The sequence below is a fragment of the Podarcis tiliguerta genome (assembly GCF_965153285.1).
Source record: "Podarcis tiliguerta genome assembly, chromosome: 5".
NCBI classification, from domain to species: Eukaryota; Metazoa; Chordata; class Lepidosauria; order Squamata; family Lacertidae; genus Podarcis; species Podarcis tiliguerta.
Window position 1 is genome coordinate 86,341,513 of NC_139538.1, and position 21,749 is coordinate 86,363,261.

The following is a 21,749-nucleotide window of genomic DNA, read 5'->3' on the forward strand; positions in this document are numbered from 1 at the left end:
TATTGATGATGCCCCTTAAATTTCCCGACTTTCATGCTTGCCCAGCTTGGGAGGGAAGCAGCGGCTCGGGGTCCTCCGCCCTGAGAGCGCGTGCACGCACGAGCTGCCGTGTCTTCGTCTCTCACTTTTCCCCCTCAGGGATGTGTCGTGAGGAGACGGGTGGCGGCGGGTGGGCAGGCAGCCCCTCTCTTGCGAGACTTCCGCCGCACTGCCAGGGGAAGCCAGAGGTGGTGGCTGCGGCTGAGGAGGCAGCCTGAGGGAGGAGGAAGAGGAGGGGATGGGAAGGTACGCAGAAGGGTGGCGCTTCAGCGGCTGCTGTGGCGCCACAACCGCCTCATGCCGGGCTCACGGGTGGTGTGGGCGAGAGTCTCTCTCCCTCCCTCCCTCTCTCTCGGGCGGGGAATGGCCGATGGAACTCCTTGCGCCAGGACTACGGCAGCCCTGACGTGCTGCTTAGCATCCCCTCCAACCAGTGCAGCATCTTAATGTAGTGATTTCCCCCTCTGCATCCCTTTCATAACTCTATTTTTATAAATCATTTGTCCATCCATAGTTCAAATTTTTACTACAAGTTTTCTGTCAATCCTACCAATGACAATAGCCTTTCAACTAAATTATAAACTTTTCCCATTCTTTATTAAAGAGGTCCTCTTCCTGGTTTCTAATTCTGCCTGTAAGCTTTGCCATCCGGACGTCGTTCATCAGTTTTGTCTGCCATTCTTCTTTGGTGGGAGTTGTAGACCCTTAGGATCATCTAGTCCAACCCCCTGCAAAACACAGTCAGGGGCAGCCAAAGCAGCATGAGTGCCGGATTTATGTATAAGCTAAGCAAAATCCCTTATTTGGCTGCTGATCCCTTATTTTCGAGGCTGCTGGTCCCTTATTTTCAAATCTGTAAATTGACAGCTATGGCCCAGACGGGGCCCTTATTGCACTGCAGAGTTGGAGCGGAGGGGTTTTAAGGGTCATCTAGCCCAACCCCCTGCGATACTGGAATGCCAGGCTGGCGTCCGTCCGCTAAGTGGAGACAAAATCGCGGGGGCGGGTAGGAACCATGGGCGTAGCCAGGATTTATGGGGTGGGGCAGCATTTATGCTAGAGACCTGCTCCCTCGGCTACCCCCGTGGTAGGAGCCTAGGGAAAAGCTCGGCCCGTGGGGGCGAGACTGCAGCGGGCGGCGTGAAGTCCGTCTCCCCCCCAGCCTGCCCCGTCGAGGGAGCTTTGGGGATCCCCCTGGAGAGGCGCTTCGGCGCCGGGTGGCTTGGGCCGGGCATGGCCTCTGGGCCGACGGCAGCCAAGTGAGGGCTATGCCCCCTCTGCGCCGCCCCCTCTGGGCTGGACTGAGCGCCCCGTCGAAACTCCTCCTCCTCCCGCGGACGAATCCCCGCTGGCTTGGCTACCGGGAGCAGAGCGGGGAGAGCAGGGGGCTCCGGCTGGACGTCTCCCGGAGATGGAGCCGACGGGGCGGGTCTGAGCACCAGCTGATGCCCAGCCGGCTAGCGAGCCGCGCTTCGACCCTCCCAGGTAAGTAAGCGGGTTAAGATGGGTTTGAGCGGCGGGGAGGAGGCTGTCCGCCTAAGGACCCTTTTGTCCGACGAGGCGTGCTCGCGAGGGAGTGTGAATCCGCATTCGGTTCAGCAGGACTGCCTCGCGTGCTTATATAATAGGATCGCAGCCTTCAAAATGCCTTAACGTTCGGATCCAGGCGCTCTTCCGACGGCACTGTCGAAGGGGCGTCCCTTGGAACCGCCGGGAGGTTTTTTTGGGGAGTGAAACCCGGGGAGAACTCATCCGCCGGAGGCAGACCTGCTGGAAAGCACCAGGGACACATCCCATAATAGCACGTTTGCAAAATTAGCGACCGTCCGGCTTCTGAAGAGCTTTTCAAACCAAGCATTCAAACACCAAATTGGAATACTGCAATGCTGTCTGAATCGCAGGATCTGACATCCAGGATTTGTTTTTTGGGCTTTGGAATAGATTTCAAATACTCCTGTCTCCCTGTGTGGAATTTGGATTACAAGGAGTAGCTGAACACGGATAATGTGAAATGATAAACTATCTCTGGATGCTTGGCTTAGATCTTTCTTTATATCTTTTATTTGGGATGATGGTAAAATGCTGAGGAGAGTTCAAAACACAGCAGGGTTTGCTTTTGAGGAAACATGCGCAGGGTTTTGCTGTTATCTTTTCAGGGCTGATACAAAAGGTTGATTATTATTTTTTCGTACTGTTAACCTTTAATGCTAAATTGCTTTGCAGTAATGATAAATGAAAACTAATAACGAAACTTACTTAAATTGTGGATACCAAAATTTAATACCTCTTTTATTTAGGATAGAGGAAGCATTGGGAGTAATCGTAACCTTTTAGGGAGAATGAATGATGTAATTTAATCCACGTTTCTAATAAGAAAGCTCTTAACCAAAAGTAGGGAAAAGAAAGCAATTTTAATATGTCTGTTGGCGTTGAGAATGGGCAGATGATTCTTTTTGAGAGATCTTGTTGTACGGTATTGTTGTACAGTATTTGAAATATATTTTTATTCAAGTATCTAGAATCAGTCTATTGTCTCTTGAGACAGACGGATGCTAAAACATGTGGCAGTTGTTCAGGTGAACAGATATCTGAGTCTTTAGGTTTTGAGAGATGTCTGTGCCACTCCATGTTGTTACAATTTATAGTAGACTTGGAATACCATTTCAGAGGATATCTGCCATATTACTTGCTTTCCTGACATTGTTGAAGAGTGTACTTAACATTTTGGACAAACATTAAACAAAGATACTTTGTTAAGCAGCAACACACATATTGTGAGAATCAAAGGCAGGGTGGAGTCTGTTTCGATCCTTTTTTCTGGAGAAAAGATTTACTCAGTTAAGAAAAGAGCAACTCTGGATCTCTGCAATTCTACATGGCAATGCTGCTTCTTTTTAGGCAATTGAGATTGGCTAAGTGCGACTGCATTGTTTTTGAACGTCGAACTGTACCAAAATGAGAGGATGACCGCATTTTCTGTGCCGTGAATCTGGGATCATCCTTTGCTAAAATTCCTAGGGACTCTCCCTAGAGTGATGTTTCAGTGCAGGTGTCTTTTGCAACAGCTTCTTGACGCGACAATAGCGCATTAGTTGTGGATTTATTTTGCTTCAGTTTGTCCTGTGATGCTTCTGCAAAGCTACGCGTTATTGCTGTCTGGAAGGGCCATATCGCAAGAAGGGCAGAAGAAAAATAAACCGCAAATGTTCCGGTATAATAACTTACGAGATGTCGGCAGGAAGTAATGGAATATGCACCGCCTGGAAGCGAAGCAGAGTGGCTGCCCCCCCCCCCCAACATTTGCAGGCACAAACAACATGGAAACCGGGTTGCGTGTGACCTCCCTGATAGCATAATGAGCGCAAATCATCATTAATCCGTAATATAACGGATGTCTGGAGGAGTCCCAAGTTTTGTTAAAGCAGTGATTTCCCTTAGATGGCATTCTGTATGACAAGGGTGACAAATAACTAGGAGTATCCCAATCCCTCCCTCTAAAGGACTAATCCTGCTCATCTCTCCAGACAGCAACCCATATCCTTCTCCAGGTGACTATAAATGCAGAGCTGGCTTCTTGCCTGGACCTCAAGCTCAAAGGGGGCCACAGAGTTAGACACTTGTTACCTTGTTTTCATAGGCGCCAGACTAAGGTGTTCACATGCACTCTCGGTTTAGAGTTGCAGATTTAAGCAAATAAGAGATGTGATTTTGTCAGAGACTTGGGGTCTTTGGTAATTCAGTGTTGTGCTCTTCTGTCCTGCTTGCAGGTAGAGTGATCTCCATTCGCTGAGTGGAGGTTCTCAAAATGCCCCCTTCTGATGCAATTTGGGGGTCGCAAGTGGCGTGTAGGGGTAGGAGAAGTGAAAAACGCATCATTGTCCAATTGGAAGTGCTTGTGCAGGGCTTCTGATAGGTGAATCCCACCCATAAGTGATATACGGATTTAGTCATGTTGAAGAGTCAAACGTTTTCAGAAATATTAATTTTAAAAATGGTTTTGCTGGCACAGGATTAGACCGTGATGTCACCTCAGATCCTTTGATTTTATAAACAAACAACTCAATCTTTTCTTGGGTCCCTTTTTGTGTTGTCATTTTTTGAAAATTACAACTAGGGGTCTCAAACGGTGGAAGTGGCCTGGGTCTCTCAGCTTCTGCGTGGATCCTGCCTTCAGAATCACTTACATTCTTCTTGCTTTAGTCTCCAGCGTCGTGGCCTGGGGTTCCACCCTTGTAACTCTACCGAGAGAAAGAAATTCTTCAGGAAGTTCCTGCTCAGGGATGGCAAGGAGTCACAATGACTCTCCCTGTTGCCCAGTCTTTCTTAACCTTTTTAAAAAAGCCAGTGTCCTCATTTAGCTAATATAAACATCCCACACCCCCTCTTCAAACTTGGCTCCCCAAATCATTTCATTTGATTTTCACAAAGCATCGAAATTTATATTGGACGTTGAGACACATTGATCCAGCCTCTTGGGACTGGCAACACCTAACCAATTGGGACACAGTTGTTTGAATAAAGGGAGGTATTGTGGAAAGTGCTGTCAGTCTCAGACCGCATGCCTCTGGACACAGCGCTGCAGCACTGATTCTGAGCAGAGCTCTCCTTTTTTATCACCCTGTTCTCCCCTGCCCCCAAGCATTCCCAATGCAGATGGAATTGCTGCAAATTTTACCTGCTTTGGAGATGTAAAGGGCACCTGGGTCCTGTTGATCCCAGTCTGTGTGTCTCACAACTTCACATGCCCTGAAACAACAGCTTTGCAATTGCTCTTTGCTTGGTTTACACACTCCGCAACGTCTTGGTTTCTGAAGTGTAGGTCTGAAAACCTTCACAAAACTTATTTGGGGTTGTAACTGCCTCCATTGGGACGTGGGTGGCACTGTGGGTTAAACCACAGAGCCTAGGACTTGCTGATCAGAAGGTCGGCGGTTCAAATCCCCGCGACAGGGTGAGCTCCCATTGCTAGGTCTCTGCTTTTGCCAATCTAGCAGTTCTAAAGCACGTCAAAGTGCAAGTAGATAAATAGGTACCGCTCCGGCGGGAAGGTAAATGGCGTTTCCGTGCGCTGCTCTGGTTCGCCAGAGGCGGCTTAGTCATGCTGGCCACATGACCCGGAAGCTGTACGTCGGCTCCCTCAGCCAATAAGCAAGATGAGCGCCACAACCCCAGAGTTGGCTACGACTGGACCTAATGGTCAGGGGTCCCTTTACCTTTACCTGCCTCCATTGAGCCAAGCGCACTGCACTTAAAACCGCTGGGCTGATTTGTGGCTGTAACTGCTTCCATTGTGGCCCAAGTCATAGCTGGTATTTAAGGGAGGGAAGAAGAACACTAGAAATAGCTTTTAGAAGCATTGTTTGTTCCTTATTTGAAGACTTTCACCAAGTTGCTTCATCTTTTTCACCTTTTCTACTATATCTGAAGGGAGGTTTCTCTATTTCCCAACTGATATCACTCAGCTGTAAACTTCAGGATGGCGCTTGGATGAGGGAAAGGTCATGGAAGGAAAAGTTATTCCACCCCCAACCAGTGTTCGAAATTAGCCAGGCGCCAGGCGCATTTTGCACCCGACTTTCGACCACTTGCAACCAAGTGAAGATGTCCGGGTGCTGCGATGATGCCTGACATCTCCATCATCTGGGGAACTGTTTTTTCACACACAAATACCCCACCCTATGGAATTCTATCTGTTATATTTAATCTGCACAATCAGAATGAATTTCTGAAACCAAGTTGCTTTTTCTGTGCAGCCTGAGCAGGAGCAGTCACTATTAAGAAAATGAGGTCAGAATAGGTCAATATATATGTGGACTATCCCTGAATCGAATTGTTTTTTCTTCCTTAAGTTCTCAAAGCTCTTAACCTAGCTCATGATTGTCATCTGAACTAGCCAGATGTTTAACCGAGAAGTCCATCATTTGAAAAAGAAGACTCTAGAGTATTCTTGCTCCAAAATGGCAACTAGACTTTCCATTTTGGCGACCGCAACCTTGGTTTAAGGAGCCATTTGGCACCTAGCTTATATACCTGTGCTTCTAACACAGCCCCCAACACTTGTTGTTGTTGTTTAGTCGTTTAGTCGTGTCCGACTCTTCGTGACCCCCTGGACCAGAGCACGCCAGGCACTCCTGTCGTCCACTGCCTCCCGCAGTTTGGTCAAACTCATGCTGGTAGCTTCGAGAACACTGTCCAACCATCTCGTCCTCTGTCGTCCCCTTCTCCTTGTGCCTTCCATCTTTCCCGACGTCAGGGTCTTTCCCAGGGAGTCTTCTCTTCTCATGAGGTGGCCAAAGTATTGGAGCCTCAGCTTCAGGATCTGTCCTTCCAGTGAGCACTCAGGGCTGATTTCCTTCAGAATGGATCAGTTTGATCTTCTTGCAGTCCATGGGACTCTCAAGAGTCTCCTCCAGCACCATAATTCAAAAGCATCAAGCCTTCTTTATGGTCCAGCTCTCACTTCCATACATCACTACTGGGAAAACCATGGCTTTAACTATACAGACCTTTGTTGGCAAGGTGATGTCTCTGCTTTTTGAGATGCTGTCTAGGTTTGTCATTGCTTTTCTCCCAAGAAGCAGGCATCTCTTAATTTCATGGCTGCTGTCACCATCTGCAGTGATCATGGAGCCCAAGAAAGTAAAATCTCTCACTGCCTCCATTTCTTCCCCTTCTATTTGCCAGGAGGTGATGGGCCTAGTGGCCATGATCTTCGTTTTTTTGATGTTGAGCTTCAGACCATATTTTGCGCTCTCCTCTTTCACCCTCATTAAAAGGTTCTTTAATTCCTCCTCACTTTCTGCCATCAAGGTTGTGTCATCTGCATATCTGAGGTTCTTGATGTTTCTTCCGGCAATCTTAATTCCAGCTTGGGATTCATCCAGCCCAGCCTTTCGCATGATGAATTCTGCAAATAAGTTAAATAAGCAGGAAGACAATATACAGCCTTGTCCTACTCCTTTGCCAATTTTGAACCAATCAGTTGTTCCATATCCAGTTCTAACTGTAGCTTCTTGTCCTGCATAGAGATTTCTCAGGAGACAGATGAGGTGATCAGGCAGTCCCATTTCTTTAAGAAATTGCCATAGTTTGCTGTGGTCGACACAGTGAAAGGCGTTTGCATAGTCAATGAAGCAGAAGCAGATGTCTTTCTGGAACTCTCTAGCTTTCTCCATAATCCAGCGCATGTTTGCAATTTGGTCTCTGGTTCCTCTGCCTCTTCTAAATCCAGCTTGCACTTCTGGGAGTTCTCGGTCCACATACTGCTTGAGCCTGCCTTGTAGAATTTTAAGCATAACCTTGCTAGCGTGTGAAATGAGTGCAATTGTGCGGTAGATGGAGCATTCTTTGGCACTTATTCCTGATCAAATTAGCAGCCCCCATGTAGCTGCTCTGGAAGCAAACCTAATATGGAAGCAGCAGACGTGGGAGATCCTGATCACAAACATATTGAGCCACGTGTCGTTTAGCTCATAAGAAACATAGTCAGACTTGCAATTAAAATCCCGTGGGTGACAAATGTGTACACAGTGGACCTGCCTCTACCTATTCTCTGTAGACACTTTAATTCTTTGCTCCTTACAGGTTTGCAATGGAACTTACACTTCTAACAAAAGAATTCAGGACGAGCGATAACAGACTTCTGCCGCAGCATTTCCCAGACGTGTTAGCAACTGTCCACACCACTCAAGAAATTCCAGAGGAAACTATTTTGGGGCCGTGCCTGCTGCACGATGCGCAGTTGGACACTGTGGCTTTTATTGCGCTCAAGTGCTCAGAGAAAAGAAACATCCATTATGTCATCAAGGTAAGAGGCTGTTCAGAAGAGTCCTTTTGCATGACTCCAGAAAGTGATCCTGAAACGAAGCCAGCTAGCTTTTGATAGGCACTCTAATCCTAATTGTGAGCTAAAGTAATGAGAATGGTTACTGTATTGTGATATTTGCAATCATTGGGATCATTTCCCAAGGGGCCCAGGCACACAGGATTTTCTGTACTGTCGGGATTTAAGGCTAAACAGTGAATTTAATTTTTTATTCTATTGACCCTTACTTACTTACTTAACCAATTATTTATTATCCATTTTTTCCAAATTTATAACACATCAGTGTCAAATTATAACTAATGTAATACAATGCTAATAACTATACAATACAATACAACTACAGTCATGCCTCAGGTTGAATGCGCTTCGGGTTGAGCATGTTCGAGTTGCGCTCTTTGGCAACCTGGAAGTAACGGAGCGTGTTGCTTCCAGGTTTTGCTGCTTGCGCAGACGCTCAAAATGACGTCATGCGCAGAAGCGGCAAAAAGTGACGCGCGCATGCACAGACGTATCGTCGCTGGATACGTTTGCTTCTGGATGCGAACGGGACTCTGGAACGGATCCCGTTCGTATTCAGAGGTGCCACTGTATACAATAAATAATGTAATACAATGGCTTCCGACCATTGCTTTTGGGGATTTCCCAGCAAGGAATAAGTACAGTGGTGCCCCGCAAGACGAATGCCTCGCAAGATGGAAAACCCGCAAGACGAAAGGGTTTTCCGTTTGCAGAGGCGTTTCGCAAGACAAATTTCCCTATGGGCTTGCTTCGCAAGACAAAAATTGACGAAAAATTTCGAATTTTTCCCCCGCTCCAAAACCCCTTTTCCTGAAGCGCTAAGCTGCTAAAAGCATTTTAGCAGCAAAACCGCTAATCCCTTAAGCCTTAAAAAGCCGTTTTTAGCCCTTAAAATGTCAATAGCGCTAATAGCGCTAATCCGCCAATGGGCTTGCTTCGCAAGACGAAAAAACCGCAAGACGAAAAGACTCGCGGAACGGATTCTTTTCGTCTTGCGAGGCACCACTGTACAGTCATACCTCAAGTTGTGTCTACTTCAGGTTATGTGTTTTCGTGTTGCGACCCACGGCAACCCGGAGGTACCGGAACGGGTCACTTCCGGGTTTTGCCGCATGCGCAGAAGTACTAAATCCTGCTTCGCGCATGCACAGAAGCGCTAAGCTTGAACTGCTTGCGTCAGTTCCGTGTTGCAGACGGGCCTCCGGAACGGATCCCATCCGTAACACGAGGTTCCACTGTAGTCCCACAATTTTCTTTTTGCAAATTCTTCCCATTGTATCACTGAGCTCTCATAGTAAGCCATAATAAAGGCCATAGAAAGATCCAGCAAGTTGACTATGGTGTGATTGTCCCTGCTGACCTTGAGGTGACACCACCAACCAAATCCTGAAATGCAGTCCCAGTGTCTTCCCAAAGCCTAATCCTAGCACCTAGGAAGTGACCTTCCTCCCAGAAAGAAAGTAGTGTACCTCGGGTTACATACGCTTCAGGTTACAGACTCCGCTAACCCAGAAATAGTGCTTCAGGTTAAGAACTTTGCTTCAGGATGAGAACAGAAATTGTGCTCCAGTGGCGCAACAGCAGCAGCAGGCTCCATTAGCTAAAGTGGTGCTTCAGGTTAAGAACAGTTTCAGGTTAAGAATGGACCTCCAGAACGAATTAAGTACTTAACCCGAGGTACCACTGTAGCTCACTGGATTTATTTTAGTCGGGCCAACTGGTGAGAGCTCCACCATGAATACTTGAAGAAGGCAGCTATTGAAGGATGAGAGAAAAAGAGTTAGGTGTGCACAGCATCCTAATAAAAGGGTGAAATGTCGATTCTTTCTGAAGCTTATGTGGAAGGACATGTTCATCACCGTTATGGATGTATTGTCAGGGGCTGGACTGAGGAAGAATGGTGGGGACGGCCCTCCATTCTCCTGAACCTTCCTGAGAACAGGAGGACAGTATAGATTTAGAACAGTGGTTTGCAGAAGGTCACAGTTCACAGGCTGCAGTGGGGAGAAGCTGGGAAATATTGGGAGAGCAGCAGGAAGAAGAAGCACCACCAGGGAGAGCTATCAGACTCAGTGTCTTTGGAAAGCATTCCATCTCCTAGGACTAGGCGGCCATTGAGAGTTGTAGAACAGAAAGCTCAGAGGCAGAAAGCACAGATCAGCTGACGCAGGGATGACATAGAGTAGGAGAGACGGAGGGGAGGCGACTTTACTCGGAGCAACACCATTGTCTTAGGGAGACGGCATTCCTTCATCTCTCTCTGTGAATATTGAATAAATTACTTGGTAAGAACTCCTTTTGTTTATCTGCTTCTTGGCTGCCACCGTGAGAGGAATCCTGAAGTCTGACATGTATCCATTAATATGGCAGCACTCACACAAAACTTCTTTTTAAAAAGTACAAGGAAGATTACAAACTATTCATGTACGCAACGACTGCCGCTAGAATCTTAGTGGCTCAGAAATGGAAATCCCAAGAAATCCCAACTTTAATGGAGTGGCAGACAAAAATGTTTGAATACATAGAATTGGCGAAATTGACTTAAAAGATTCGGAACCAAAAAGAAGCAAAGTTTGAAAAGGATTGGAGTAAATTTGTTGAATATATACGGAGTACTTGTAAGAATTTAAAAACTGTACCAGGATTAATGTAAATCTTGTGATGTGGATGGAGTGTAAATAAGAAACTGTAAGAAAAGATTTGAGACATGAAAACCCATTGAAGGGATGGAATGTAAGAGTATTTGTTTTATTTGTTGTTGTTACAAAAAAGGAATAAAAAGTATTGGGGGGAACCTTCTTTTTAAAAATAATAATAATAATAAACAGAACAAAACAGTGAATTTCTCCACTTTTGGCCCTATAGGTAGATGCCACATCAGTGCAGAATCCTGGTGGGTTTCCTTGGATGAGGTTGGTTCAACCAGCGTCCAACAAAAAAGAGCAGAACCTAGAAGCCTACTTAAGGAATAGCCAGCTGTACTATCGCCCTACGAGGAAAATACACAGGAATGAGGAACTCCTGGTTTGGTATGATGAGGAGCTCTCCGGGCTTCTGGGATTCAACGAGATTAAAGCCAGCAGACGACTCCACAGTGGTGAGTGTAGAAAGCCCATCGTCTAGTTAATGTGACAAGTAGAACTTTCATTCTCTGGGGAGTGCAAGCCATAATTCTTTCGTTTATCACCCAGCTTGGCTTGCCACTCCCTTGGAGGGCTTGCACGTACGACATTTTGCCTGGGACACCATCCTTCTCTTCCTAAATAGAAAGACAGACACCTTCAGAATCAGTAGAGCCTGGCTTTTATCAGTAGCAAAGGCAAAGGTACCCCTGCCCGTACGGGCCAGTCTTGACAGACTCTAGGGTTGTGCGCTCATCTCACTCTATAGGCCGGGAGCCAGCGCTGTCTGCAGACACTTCCGGGTCACGTGGCCAGCATGACAAGCTGCATCTGGCGAGCCAGCGCAGCACACGGAACGCCGTTTACCTTCCCGCTAGTAAGCGGTCCCTATTTATCTACTTGCACCCGGGGGTGCTTTCGAACTGCTAGGTTGGCAGGCGCTGGGACCGAACGACGGGAGCGCACCCCGCTGCGGGGATTCGAACCGTCGACCTTTCGATCGGCAAGCCCTAGGCGCTGAGGCTTTTACCCACAGCGCCACCCGGGTCCGGCGCTTTTATCAGTAACATCTATTGTATTCGAATCACCTGAAGGTCAGCCATCGCTCAGCCCGGACACTGAGGTCCAGCTCCGAGTGCCTTCTTGCGGTTCCCTCACTGCGACAAGTGAGGTTACAGGCAACCAGGCAGAGGGCCTTCTTGGTGGTGGCGCCTGCCCTGTGGAACGCCCTCCCATCAGATGTCAAGGAAATAAACAACTATCTGACTTTTAGAAGTCATCTGAAGGCAGCCCTGTTTAGGGAAGTTTTTAATGTTTGATGTTTTATCTCTTTTTTATTATTATATTCTGTTGGGAGCCACCCAGAGTGGCTGGGGAAACCCAGCCAGATGGGCAGGGTATAAATAATAAATTATTTATTTATTTATTTGTATTGCAATTAAACATACTCAAGAAGGCAATAATGTATTGCAGCAATTTAAGATCAACACATTTATTATGACATAACCCATGGGTAGGCAAACTAAGGCCCGGGGGCCAGATCCGGCCCAATCGCCTTCTAAATCCGGCCCACAGATGGTCCGGGAATCAGAATATTTTTACATGAGTAGAATGTGTCATTTATTTAAAATGCATCTCTGGGTTATTTGTGGGGACTGCCTGGTGTTTTGACATGCGTAGAATGTGTGCTTTTATTTAAAATGCATCTCCGGGTTATTTGTGGGGCATAGGAATTCATTCATTCCCCCCCAAAAAAATATATATAATCCGGCCCCCCACAAGATCTGAGGGACAGTGGACTGTCCCCCTGCTGAAAAAGTTTGCTGACCCCTGACAGAACCTAACTAGATTCCGCTTCATCAGATACCCTGAAAGAAATGGCCAGATATGTCGCAGAAAAACGACCTATCAAAACGAGTCTTGCAAATAATTTCCTAGTCCACAACTGCCTATCTTAGCTGGGGAAGCCTTCATCTGAAAATCCAGCTCACTCCAGCTGTGGAGCTTGTCTTCATGTCACTTGGGGGGGCGACCCACTGGTGCGCGGCAGGGGCAGGGAGCTCCAGCCCAGCCCTCCCCACGGATGTGACGCAAGCCCCGAGGTTGGCATCAAAGGGGGCATGGCTGCTGCATTGTCCTCAAGGGCCCCAGAAAAATGTGCCCGGGGCCATTGGCCCTGCAGCCAGCCCCCCCCCCCACTACACCCCTGGTTCACTCTGAGGTCTTAAACACTTTCACCTGTGGGAACTGATATGGTAACAAATCCTCCAGAGCATCAGTAAGGTAGGGACCAGTTTGTTATTACTAATAATCCATAGAACTCCTCACCAGGGCAGACTTGGGCATTATGGTGCCCTGAGCTACGTCAAAATGCCTTATGAGGAACGGCTAAGGGAGCTGGGCATGTTTAGCCTGGAGAAGAGGAGGTTAAGGGGTGATATGATAGCCATGTTCAAATATATAAAAGGATGTCATATAGAGGAGGGAGAAAGGTTGTTTTCTGCTGCTCCAGAGAAGCGGACACAGAGCAATGGATCCAAACTACAAGAAAGAAGATTCCACCTAAACATTAGGAAGAACTTCCTGACAGTAAGAGCTGTTCGACAGTGGAATTTGCTGCCAAGGAGTGTGGTGGAGTCTCCTTCTTTGGAGGTCTTTAAGCAGAGGCTTGACAACCATATGTCAGGAGTGCTCTGATGGTGTTTCCTGCTTGGCAGGGGGTTGGACTCGATGGCCCTTGTGGTCTCTTCCAACTCTATGATTCTACGATTCTATGAAAATTTGGCACGCCAGCCCTAGCACCCTGCCATGCTTTGGGAAGGGGGCATCAAAGTTATTGAAATATATTTAAATTTGTGTGTAATGACGCAATGTTTCTTATAAGAATATATCTTTTTTTCCCCATGCCTTGTTGCTGTAAGATACATTGCTGTTATTCCCGTAGCTGAGAAACAGTGATTCTGCATTGCTTTTCATGGTGGAAGATGTTAGACAGATGTCCTAGAAGCAATTTTTTTCAGGGAGGGCGTTTGAAGAACTGACAAGAGATGAGGTTCTAGGGCTAATTGACAAATTAAGGATTAATGTCATCCTATCCAGTTGGCATACACCTGAGAGCCCCCTAAGAGAACTCAAGTGTGAAATTGCTCTTCTCGTAACAAAAGGAGCTTGTAACTAAAATCGAGTTTGTTACTAGAGAATTGGAGAGTAACCAAAATAATGCCAGTTTTTAAAGAGGGATGCAGGGGGAGTGAGGAATTTTAAGTGCAACATCTGTTCCAAGTACAGTTTTACTTTGCTTTTCAGATGCCTTGGGAGTCGAACGTTTTGGTTTCCAAACGATTGAAAACCGGAAGTGATTGTTCCGGTTTTCAAATGTTCTCTGGAACCGAAACATCTGACGCGACTTTTGCGGCTTCTGATTGGCTTCCTGCAGCCAATCAGAAGCCGCGCCTTGGTTCCCGAATGTTTTGGAAGTGGAACGGACTTCCGGAACAGATTCCATTCAACTTCCAATGTACCACTGTCTATTGGTTGAAAGCATTATTAATAATATAATTAAGCATATAAAAGAACAAGCCTTGCTGAGGAAGAATCATGCCTTCCGCAACAGAAGTCTTACATTCCCAAACTTTTAGAGTTGTTGAGACTCTCAATAAGCATAGGAATTGGGATAATGATGCAGATCTGATCTATGATTTAGATGATCCAACTCTGCAATTCCGTGACTTTCTTTTTTAAAAAAATATTTTTATTAAAAATTTCAATATAACAAATTATCATAACATATCATCTTCATCATTCCCCCCAATTTTCCCCCTCCCCCCAAAAGAACCCTCCCCCCAAGACTTCCCTCAGTTCCTCTCTCTGATTTTTCAGCACATGTTGTTCTCTGCATATTGTAAAATTATAAAGATCCTTAAATTGCCTATCTATTATATAAACAGTCAATAAATTTATGTACAGTGGTGCCTCGCAAGATGAAATTAATTCGTTCTACGAGTTTTTCCGTCTTGCGAAGCACCGCTATGTATTGACGGTTTCCCGTAGGAATGCATTGGTGGTTTAAAAAAAAAGGCGCAAGACGTTTTCGTCTTGCGAAGCAAGCCCATAGGGAAATCCGTCTTGCGAAGCAACTCAGAAAACGAAAAACTCTTTCGTCTTGTGAGTTTTTCGTCTTCCGAGGCATTCGTCTTGCGAGGTACCACTGTATGTTTATTCAAAACCTGCCAAGGAGTCCAGTTCATTTTGGTTTCTTTTTAAGTAGTTTGTAAAAAGTTCCCAAAGTCACAGTTGTCCTTGTCTCGCAATTTGTATGTCCGTTTCGCAGGTCCATCAATTTCTCTTGCCATTGTTCTTTTGTCGGGGTTTCCTCATTCTGCCATCCTTGAGCTATTAAGACTCTTGCTGCCGTTATTACATACATAAATATATTCTTTCTTTTCTTTGGCAATAATGAGTTGAAGAAAACGTTTGTGAAAAAAACCAGAGGTATTTTTGTTAGGGATTGTAGGAAAAGACCTGACCTGCAATTCCGTGACTTTCATGACTTTTCTTTCTGCCTAGAGTTGGATTGCCCGAACTGCAAGCAAGTTTTCAAATGGGAACACCCCTTCCTGTCTCACGCCCGCTTCCTCTGCTTCCCAGAGAACAGCGCCCAGCTCTGGAGAAACCTTTCTGCCCCAAAGACGACGAAAAGCAGGTTGGTAGGACAACCCACAAACTTCCACAGCCTGGCTAGGGACCTGGAGTTCAAAATGGCTGCTTGGAAAGACGATTCCCATGGGGAGAGGCGGATGAACTGCGACGACGTGGAGAACGGCCCGAGCCGGAAGGCTGTGTTGTTGGAGAAGACAAACCACCTGCACGGAGGACAGCACAGTGGGAGCAGGGACGAAGGAGTTGTGCAGCAGGTATCAGGGGGGTCTTTCTGGAAGCTCGGCGCAGGAAAACTAATGTCCGTCAAGAAGGATGCTCTCCTCCTGGAGCAGAAGGAGAGTGCTTTCACTGAAGTGAGGCAGATAAAGGAGAAGATGAAAATGGAGAAAGCCAAGGCGGTGGAACAAGGAATTGGGGAGGCTCACCCTGGCAGGGACCCTGTTCAGAGTTCCCCTGGCAGTGCGTTCTCCTTTGTGTGGCCCAACCGAGGTGCCAGGGAGCCAAAGAGTGCTTTCAGCAAGCCAGCTAGATGCCTGCTGGACAGGAGGACAACGGCAGCTGCCCCTCACCTTCTGAGCGACTTAGCAAAAGGCCCGGGGGAGTTGTCAGGATGCGCCAGTGCCGCGGACGTCATGCGTTACAGCGCCCTTCTGGCTTCAAAGTTCCTGGCGAGCGACTTGAACAGCTCCCCGTTGCTGCCGCCGGGCCTCGTTCAGCGCCACCCTTATACCTCAGGGCTGTGGCCCAGGCAGATGGGAGAGCCAAGGCAGGCCACGTCCGCCCCGGCCTCAAGTCCCTCGTCCGCTTCCTTGACTCTCTTACCTCCCACCTTCACCTCCTTCAGCGTCGCGGCCCAAAACTGGTGCGCCAAATGCAACCTCTCTTTCCGCATGACGTCCGACCTGGTGTTCCACATGCGCTGCCACCACAAAAAGGAGGGGGCTTCGCCAGAGTCCCCACGCAAAAGGAGGCGGGAGGAGAAGCTGACCTGCCCCGTGTGCCAGGAATATTTCCGGGAACGGCACCATTTATCTCGGCACATGACTTCTCATAATTAGGCCCCCACTTGGGTCAGATGTGTGCATTGATTGAGCTGTTTCTATTCATTTTCTGCTAGACTTCACCGTGATTTTCCAAGAGCCAGGCAATCTGCAGTGATTTCTGTGTTTTTCAGATGTGGGGAGTGGGACCATTACTCCAGGAGCTCCAGGAAGAAATGTTCCTGGAAACTGAGCGCTGTCGATATGCTTCCAAGGAAATAAAAGACTGAGACGTTGAGGTGGTGGTGTTATTTTGGAAATAATTTTGTTGGTTTGGTGTGGCGGGGGGCTTATCGTACCTCATGTTATTCTTCGAAAAAGCCTGCCCGCCTGAGAAGTCCAGTGCCCTCTACTAAGCAGAAGTAGTAGTAGTAATAATAATAATTTGTTATTTATTCCCCGCCCATCTGGCTGGGTTTCCCCAATCACTCTGGGAGGCTCCCAACAGAATATTAGAAACACAATAAAACATCGAACATCAAAAACTTCCCTAAACAGGGCTGCCTCCAGACAGTGGCGTAGCGTGGGTTGTCAGCACCCGGGGCAAGGCAAGTAATTTGCGCCCCCTAACCCGTGGATTTGCACCCCCTAACCCGTGGATTTGTGCCCCTAACCCCCAGATGTTGCACCCGGTGCGGCCGGCCCCCTGCACCCCCATGCTACACCACTGCCTCCAGATGTGTAATGGTTGGGTCTCTCCTACGGAAGCGAGACAATTCCAGCAGCAATTAACTCAGGTTTATTGCTCAAAACACACAAATCACTCTGGAGCTCAGTCACTCAGCGTCTGCTTCCAAATTAGCTGTTGCCGAGTCTGAGTTCTGCCCCTTCCTCTTCCCACATTTAAAGCCTCCCTTTGCTTCCTTTCCTAATCACACCTCTCATTAATTCTTGCTCGCCTGCACATCATGGGATGGGCTTTTTCTGGTGGCCCTCCCTCTGAATCCATGCTTAAACTGTCAGTCTGTGTCTTCTCCCTGTAACTCCACCCTTCCTTCTTCCTGTTCTTGGAACTCAGGCTTCTACTGCAACTAGGTTGCTCTTCTGTTCAGCATTCCTTCCTAATTACCTTCTCCTGTCTCTCCAAGCTGTTTCCTTCTGTCAGCAATGGGACAGAGCTGACAGACGTCTTCTAAAAGTCAGATAGTTGTTTTTTCCCTTGACATCTGGTGGGAGGGCATTCCACAGGGCGGGCGCCACTACCGAGAAGGCCCTCTGCCTGGTTCCCTGTAACTTCACTTCTAGTGAGGGAACCACTAGAAGGCCCTCGGCGCTGGACCTCAGTGAACGATGGGGGTGGAGATGCTCCTTCAGGTATACTGGGCCGAGGCCATTTAGGGCTTTAAAGGACAGCACCAACACTATGAATTGTGCTCAGAAATGTACTGGGAGCCAGTGAAGATCCTTTAGGACCAGTGTAGGCATTGTTGTCATGAGTCAAACATTGGACAGTACAATGGTACCTCGGGTTACAGACGCTTCAGGTTACAGACTCCGCTAACCCAGAAATAGTACCTTGGGTTAAGAACTTTGCTTCAGGATGAGAACAGAAATCACCTGGTGGTGGCAGCGGGAGGCCCCATTAGCTAAAGTGGTGCCTCATGTTAAGAACGGTTTCAGGTTAAGAACGGACCTCCAGAACGAATTAAGTTCTTAACCCAAGGTACCACTGTACCTGAGATGATAGAGTTGGGCAATATTTCAATTCATCGTCTGAAACCAGGATGAAGTTCAGATCGCAATACTGGTTTCAGACTTTCTGAGCTGGTGGTGCATTGTGGCGCCACAGCCCCTGCCAGCACAGCGTATTCCAGCCTGCCTGCTGGTGGCGACTGGGGAGCTGTGATGTGTCGCCAGCTCAAGTTGCCTGCTTTCCAGTCGGCATGCCAGTTTTGCCTTTGCCTTCACCCAAGCAAATGGGACAGGCTGCTTCTTTCCTCCCAGTCCGAGGGCAAAGAGACAGCCCATTCCACTTGCTTGGGCAAAGAGGCAACTGTGCAGGCAGGCAGGAAGCAGATGGAACACCTTCTCAGGCTCCGTCTGAGAAATGGAGAGGGCAGGAGCTCCTTCAGCCAGCAAGCGGGAAGTCCCCTTCCGTTCCTCCCTGTCGCTCCTCCCTCCCTCCACAGCCCAGCCACTTTCCAAGTCTTTTCCGGTATTATTTCAGTCATCGTGATATATTGCTATATCTCAAATGGTTAGCTGGTGTTACAACACAATGTGGAAAGCCTATCCCTAGGCCCTCCTTCGTGTGCCTCCTCCTCGAGAGGTCCGGAGGGTGGCAACATGAGAACAGGGCCTTCTCTGCAGTGGCTTCCCGCCTGTGGAATGCTCTCCCCAGGGAAGTTCGCCTGGCGCCTTCATTATACACCTTTAAAAAAGGTAAAGGGACCCCTAACCATTAGGTCCAGTCGTGGCCTACTCTGGGGTTGCGGCACTCATCTCGCTTTATTGGCCGAGGGAGCCGGCCTACAGCTTCCGGGTCATGTGGCCAGCATGACTAAGCCGCTTCTGGCGAAACCAGAGCAGCGCACGGAAACACTATTTACCTTCCTGCTGGAGTGCTACCTATTTATCTACTTGCACTTTGACTTGCTTTCGAACTGCTAGGTTGGCAGGAGCAGGGACTGAGCAACGGGAGCTCACCCCGTCGCGGCTTAGTCATGCTGGCCACATGACCTGGAAAAACTGTCGGCGGAGAAACGTTGGCTCCCTCGGCCAGTAAAGCGAGATGAGTGCCGCAACCCCAGAGTCGTTCCCGACTGGACTTAACTGTCAGGGGTCCTTTACCTTTACCTAAGGTATTTAGAGGAACTTGGTAGGCGCTGCAATGATAAGATAATTGAATGTTTATGGTAGGATAAGCCTACCATAGTTCTGTACTGGCTTTGTTCAAATGTAACGATAAGCAGTAGGATGGTGACTGATCTCCCTATGGCTGAGTTGCTCGGGTACCAGGACAGAGGATGGGAGGAACCATGCTTCTCCCAGTTCATGCGCCAATCTGGTGCATGTGTTGGCACTTTTCCTGACTTTGTCATCCCCTGCATCCCAGAATGCAGCAGTGACTCAGCTGGAGAGCGGTCAGGCAAGCCCCGCAGCCCCACCATGCCATCTGCTTTTGACAGCGCCATGGTTTCACAAAGGAGCAAAGCGAGGGGGCACGCTCCATCCTTTCTGGCTCTGGGAGAAAGAAGCCAATGAGACTTTAGCGTTATGTGAAAACCAGCAGTACTGGGTTACTGCTCATAGTTTTTTGGGGCAGAGAACATATCACAAGAGGTAGCCAAGACTTGCTGCTTGCTTCTCCCAGAGGCAGGTAGAGTGGAGCGCGAACCAGTGTGCACCAGCGTTTACTAGTAGTTCACAGGAAACCATGGTTTCATTTCCAACCATGGTTTACTGTGGGAATGAGTATAATACAAAATATAAACTTGGTTTCATTTTTTAGTGTAGACTACACAACTGCAATGAGTAGGTTAATGGGTTCTGGATGAAAGTTTCACGCAGTTCTCAGTTTCAGCAGCTTGGATGTAAAAACAGGAAAATAAGAATACCTGTATGTAATATTTTGAGCCCTTAGCAAGTGAGAGAAAAACTCTTGGACTATTTATTTAGTCTACTAATAATCACGATGCAAGGTAAGTGTGAATAAAAAGCATTTTACCTTTTAGACACAAAGTAAACATTACATCATTACACACAAATTTAAATATATTTAAATAACTTTGATGGCATTTTTATACTCACATGCATGTAGGCCCCATTGAACTCAGTAGTGCTTACTCCAGAGTAGATACATATGTTTAAAACTGTGTTGTTAAGCACGCTGAAGCAGCTAAGATTTGCTAAATACATACTGAAGACCAAAACGGCTCTATTTTAGCTACATAAACCGACACAGACCTTTATACTGTGACATTCCCTGCAAATAAATCAATATATGCCACCAGATTCTTATTACAGAACTTTTTGCAGCGGTAATCTGGTTTACAAAATATGCAGCAAGAATTTTTAAATGCCCGCAAAAGTTGTGAATTAAATAAGCAGCAGAATAAATTATGCACTTTTAAATCTATGGATAATTTCATTTCGGTTTTGAAAGGGACATAAGGAATATCAGGCTTTGGAAGTTGAGAATAAAGTCCATAAAAATGGCGTGTGGTGCCCTAGTGGGTTGCAGATCTGATGAACAGCAGCAATGCTAATAATCCACCTATCTAAATACGTCGTACATGTTGGAGTGGCTGGAATGCAATCCATCTCTTGCAGATGCAGTAACGACAAGCCACAAAAGTGTTTTCAACACAACAGCAAAGACATGACTCACATGAGGGCTGGGAGCAAGATGCTGATCGCAGGGAGAAGCAGATAGGATTAAATCAGATTTTTATTTTGACCTAACTTTTCGCTTTCTGTTCTTGGATCTTAATTCTCACAGAACAGTGCAGTCCAGATTCTGCTCTTAGTCTCCTGCATGGTGCCCTTTTCTTAATAAACATACATTGGTGAAGATACAGAACAGAAGCCTATCCGACTTGCATTTTCGTCTCAGACAAGACCTGACTGTTAGGCACTGCTTCCGGTCAGCTAGTCTGGGGGGAAAATATCCAAGTACAACAATGAAATGGGTTTCAAGAACACCTGGTCACTGATAAGAATTCTGGTGGCAAACTCAGGCTCCATATACTAAGTAATACCATTCAGCTAATGACATATCACTGGAACCATGATAGATGGGTCTAACGTGCTACGCTTCCGTAACAAGGTCTTGTAAAAACCCTCAACGAAAACAGGCAGCCTCCATCACTTCCCAAATTAAAGAAATAGATGGACAACCTTGGGAATTAAATGTGGGGGTGGGAGAATCGGGTAGCAAAAGATTTCCACCTTCTGGAGAAAGTCGCAAGGGAAAAAAATGGTGGGATTGTGAAACCCTCCAGTGCCCTCCTGCCCTTACGCCAAGGAATCCTGTCAGCAGCGCAAAGGATTAAGCCCTCTCTGTGGTGAGGTTGGAAATAAGGTTTATTCCTTCCCTTCAGAAGGATGTTGACAAACTGGAACGTGTACAGAGGAGGGCGATGAAAATGAACAAGGGTCTAGAACAGGGGTCAGCAAACTTTTTCAGCAGGGGGCCGGTCCACTGGCCACTGTGGGGGGCCAGACTATATTTTTTTGGGGAGGGGGGGTGAACGAATTCCTATGCCCCACAAATAACCCAGAGATGCATTTTAAATAAAAGGACACATTCTAATCATGTCAAAACACCAGGCAGGCCCCACAAATAACCCAGAGATGCATTTTAAATAAAAGGAAACATTCTACTCATGTAAAAACACACTGATTCCCAGACCATCTGCAGGCTGGATTGAGAAGGCGATTGGGCCAGACCCGGCCCTCGGGCCTTAGTTTGGTCTAGAAGCCAAGCCTTGTGAGGAACAGTTCAGGGAGTTGGTTATGATAATCATCTTCAAATATCCGAAGGGTTGTTACATGGAAGATGGAGTGAGCTTGTTTTAAGCTGCTCCAGAGAGTAGGACCCTGAAC

At 47.2% G+C, this 21,749-nt stretch overlaps 1 protein-coding gene across 1 annotated transcript; it reads left to right on the forward strand.

Annotated features, from left to right (window-relative positions):
- Window positions 1–1,389: 1,389 nt before the first annotated feature.
- On the forward strand, window positions 1,390–16,438 carry ZNF488 (zinc finger protein 488). Its single transcript, XM_083440483.1, has 4 exons — window positions 1,390–1,524; window positions 7,624–7,846; window positions 10,748–10,979; window positions 15,070–16,438. The coding sequence occupies exons 2-4, from the start codon at window positions 7,631–7,633 to the stop codon at window positions 16,218–16,220; spliced, it is 1,599 nt and encodes a 532-aa protein (XP_083296609.1). The 5' UTR covers window positions 1,390–1,524; window positions 7,624–7,630; the 3' UTR covers window positions 16,221–16,438.
- Window positions 16,439–21,749: the final 5,311 nt, after the last annotated feature.